This window comes from Antechinus flavipes, chromosome 1, assembly GCF_016432865.1.
Source record: "Antechinus flavipes isolate AdamAnt ecotype Samford, QLD, Australia chromosome 1, AdamAnt_v2, whole genome shotgun sequence".
In the NCBI taxonomy this organism is placed as follows: Eukaryota; Metazoa; Chordata; class Mammalia; order Dasyuromorphia; family Dasyuridae; genus Antechinus; species Antechinus flavipes.
Genome location: NC_067398.1, coordinates 333,918,288 through 333,920,890, shown reverse-complemented (window position 1 = coordinate 333,920,890; position 2,603 = coordinate 333,918,288). Strand labels below are relative to the sequence as shown.

At 36.6% G+C, this 2,603-nt stretch overlaps 1 protein-coding gene across 1 annotated transcript; it reads left to right on the top strand.

The window, feature by feature from the left end:
- Positions 1 to 302: 302 nt before the first annotated feature.
- On the top strand, positions 303 to 1,717 carry LOC127545642 (E3 ubiquitin-protein ligase TRIM39-like). Its single transcript, XM_051973055.1, has 2 exons — positions 303 to 600; positions 1,170 to 1,717. Exons 1-2 carry the CDS (start codon positions 303 to 305, stop codon positions 1,715 to 1,717), a joined length of 846 nt encoding a protein of 281 aa, XP_051829015.1.
- Positions 1,718 to 2,603: the final 886 nt, after the last annotated feature.

Genomic DNA, 2,603 nt, shown 5'->3' with positions numbered 1-2,603 from the left:
AGTTTCCCCAGTTTAGGAGTTAAACTTATAATTACTTTTCCTTTCTTCCTTTTCCTTCAGTAATTTAGAAGCTATGCTATTCAGCTCTGGCCTTTTCACCAAGAATGCTTGGAAGTCCTCTATTTCATTAAATTTCTATTTTCCTTCTAAAAGATTATACTCAGGTTTGCTGAGAAAAATCTTGGACTTGTAATCCTCACTTATACTCATAGAATGGATTTCCCTAGACAGTATGATTATTGTATTAATATTATGAAATGACTGATTATTTTCCTTTTTTTTTTTTTTCTTTTTGTAAAGTCATGGCCTCATATCTTATTTCAAACCTTTGGGAAGAGCTGAAGTGCCCCATCTGCCTAGATTTCTTCACATGTGCCACATCTATAGAATGCGGTCACAATTTTTGTGCAGCATGTATCCATGCACTCATGATCAAGACTTTGAAGTCCAGATTTCGATGTCCTAAATGTCACAAGAAGTGTATGAAGAATGCCCGGCCTAATCGACAACTGGGGACAATAGCACAATCCTTCAAATTGCTCACATTTCATATGAATAGGAAGTGGAAGCTGAGAGATGTGATCAGGAGAAAATTCTTTGGTAAGTGTAGTGACCTGTGTGACACTGATACTTGGAGAATAAGTTTATATCTGGTCATCTAGAAATACAATCACTTGGTACTTCCTCCCCTCCGCAGCTCAAATTTCTTGGTTTCTAGAATCTACACAGTGCTATCAAAAGTAAATGAAATTTGCACCTTAAAGCATTATTATGGTGCGTAATATCAAGGAAGCCATCTTCAGCCAACAGAAAGAGCCCTTTATAGAAAGGAAGCCTGAATGCACTAAAACATTAGATAAAATTCCAAACTCCATGGAATCTAAAATCTTTTGGTAGAATGTGGACTATTTCCATCTATTTGATGGACTTCTGAACCTTCAGAATATCTCAGCTTTACAGTGACCTTCCTAAACAATGCTGTGCATAGACGATGGCTCCCTGAGTTCTTAAATTGATATGAAGTGTTGGGTTTCTTTTACTTTATTCAATGCTTTATTCAATATCTATAAAATTCTCAATCACTCCTTTTTTTATTGAACTGGGTTGTTCTAGTTTGGGATTTGATACACCAACTCCTTATAACTGCTGATACTTCTCTGTTTCTCTAGAGGAAATCTTTCTGGATCCTGAAACTGCCTATCCTGGAATCGTTGTGTCCAGAGATATGAAAACAATAAGAAAAGATAAATGGAAGAAGTTGTTTTGGAAGAAATCTAATCTATGTGGTGCTATTCTAGCAACTCAGAGCTTCATGTCTGGGAGACATTATTGGGAGGTGACAGTGGGAAACAGTTCTGCTTGGGATGTTGGTCTTTGTAAGCAGTCTACAAAAAGAAAGGGAAAAGTTTCACCATCTCCTTCTACTGGACATTGGCTTTTGAGCCTAAGACAAGAAACATATCTTGTCTGTACCATGCCTAGGATGAGCATTCCCATACCAAGGAAGCTCTATAAAGTGGGGATCTTTTTGGATTATGAGGCAGGAGACATAATGTTTTATGATGTAGACAGTAAATGCCTCATCTATACATTCACCAGCTCATTTTCAGAGCCTCTCTTCCCTATATTTTCCATCGGCCTCAACTTCAAGAATGAAAATGTTCTGACCATAGACCCAGTACCAGATGAAGCTGCAGAAACCCCAGAACATACATAACTATGACCATAACACTTGTTTGGAGATTTCTTTTAGAAAGAAACTCACTCCCTGATTCAAATGTAAGATCATTTTTTGGTACTTTTATCTCACTTTGGGAGCAGGGAGAAATTTGACTTATTTTGAGATATTCAGCCAATGTACTGCACATGAGGAGGAAGTCAGCAAAAGAAATGTTAATGGTCCAATGTTGATTTAATAAATTATATGATCAAATTGTATTTTGGTGAACAAAATGAGGATATTGATTTTTTAATAATGGCTTTTTATTTTTCAAAATACATGCACAGCTAGTTTTCATCATTCATCCTTGCAAAACCCTCTTTCCCTCTCTCCCCACCTTCACCCTCCTCTAGACTGCATTAATCCAATATAGGTTAAACATGTGCAGTTCTTTCAAACATATTTCCACATTTATCATACTATACAAGAAAAAATCAGATGAAAAAGGGAAAAAAATAAGAGAAAAAAACAAGCAACCAAATAACAATAACAATAAGAAAGGTGCAAATACTATGTTGTAATACACATTCAGGCACCATAGTCCTCTCTCTAGATGCAGATGACCCTCCCTCAGAAGTCTATTGCAACTGGACTGAATCACCTCATTGGTGAAAAGAGCCAAGTTCATCAGAGTTGCTCATTACATAATCTTATTGCTGTGTACAATTTTCTCCTGGTTCTACTCCCTTCACATAACATTAGTTCATATAAGTCTGTCCAAACCTTCCTGAAATCATCCTGCTGAATTTCCAATAATCCTGAATTTCCTAAATACTCAATAATATTCCATACCATTCATATACCATAATTTATCCAGCCATTCCCCAACTGATGGGCATCTACTACATTTCCAGTTCCTTGCCACCACAAAAAGGGCTACTAC

What these genes read in the sequence shown, in the direction of transcription:
- LOC127545642 (XM_051973055.1), top strand. Translation starts at nt 303, where the DNA reads ATGGCCTCATATCTTATTTCAAACCTTTGGGAAGAGCTGAAGTGCCCC. An exon ending in GATCAGGAGAAAATTCTTTG is followed by an intron (nt 601 to 1,169) that starts GTAAGTGTAGTG and finishes CTGTTTCTCTAG; the next exon opens with AGGAAATCTTTCTGGATCCT.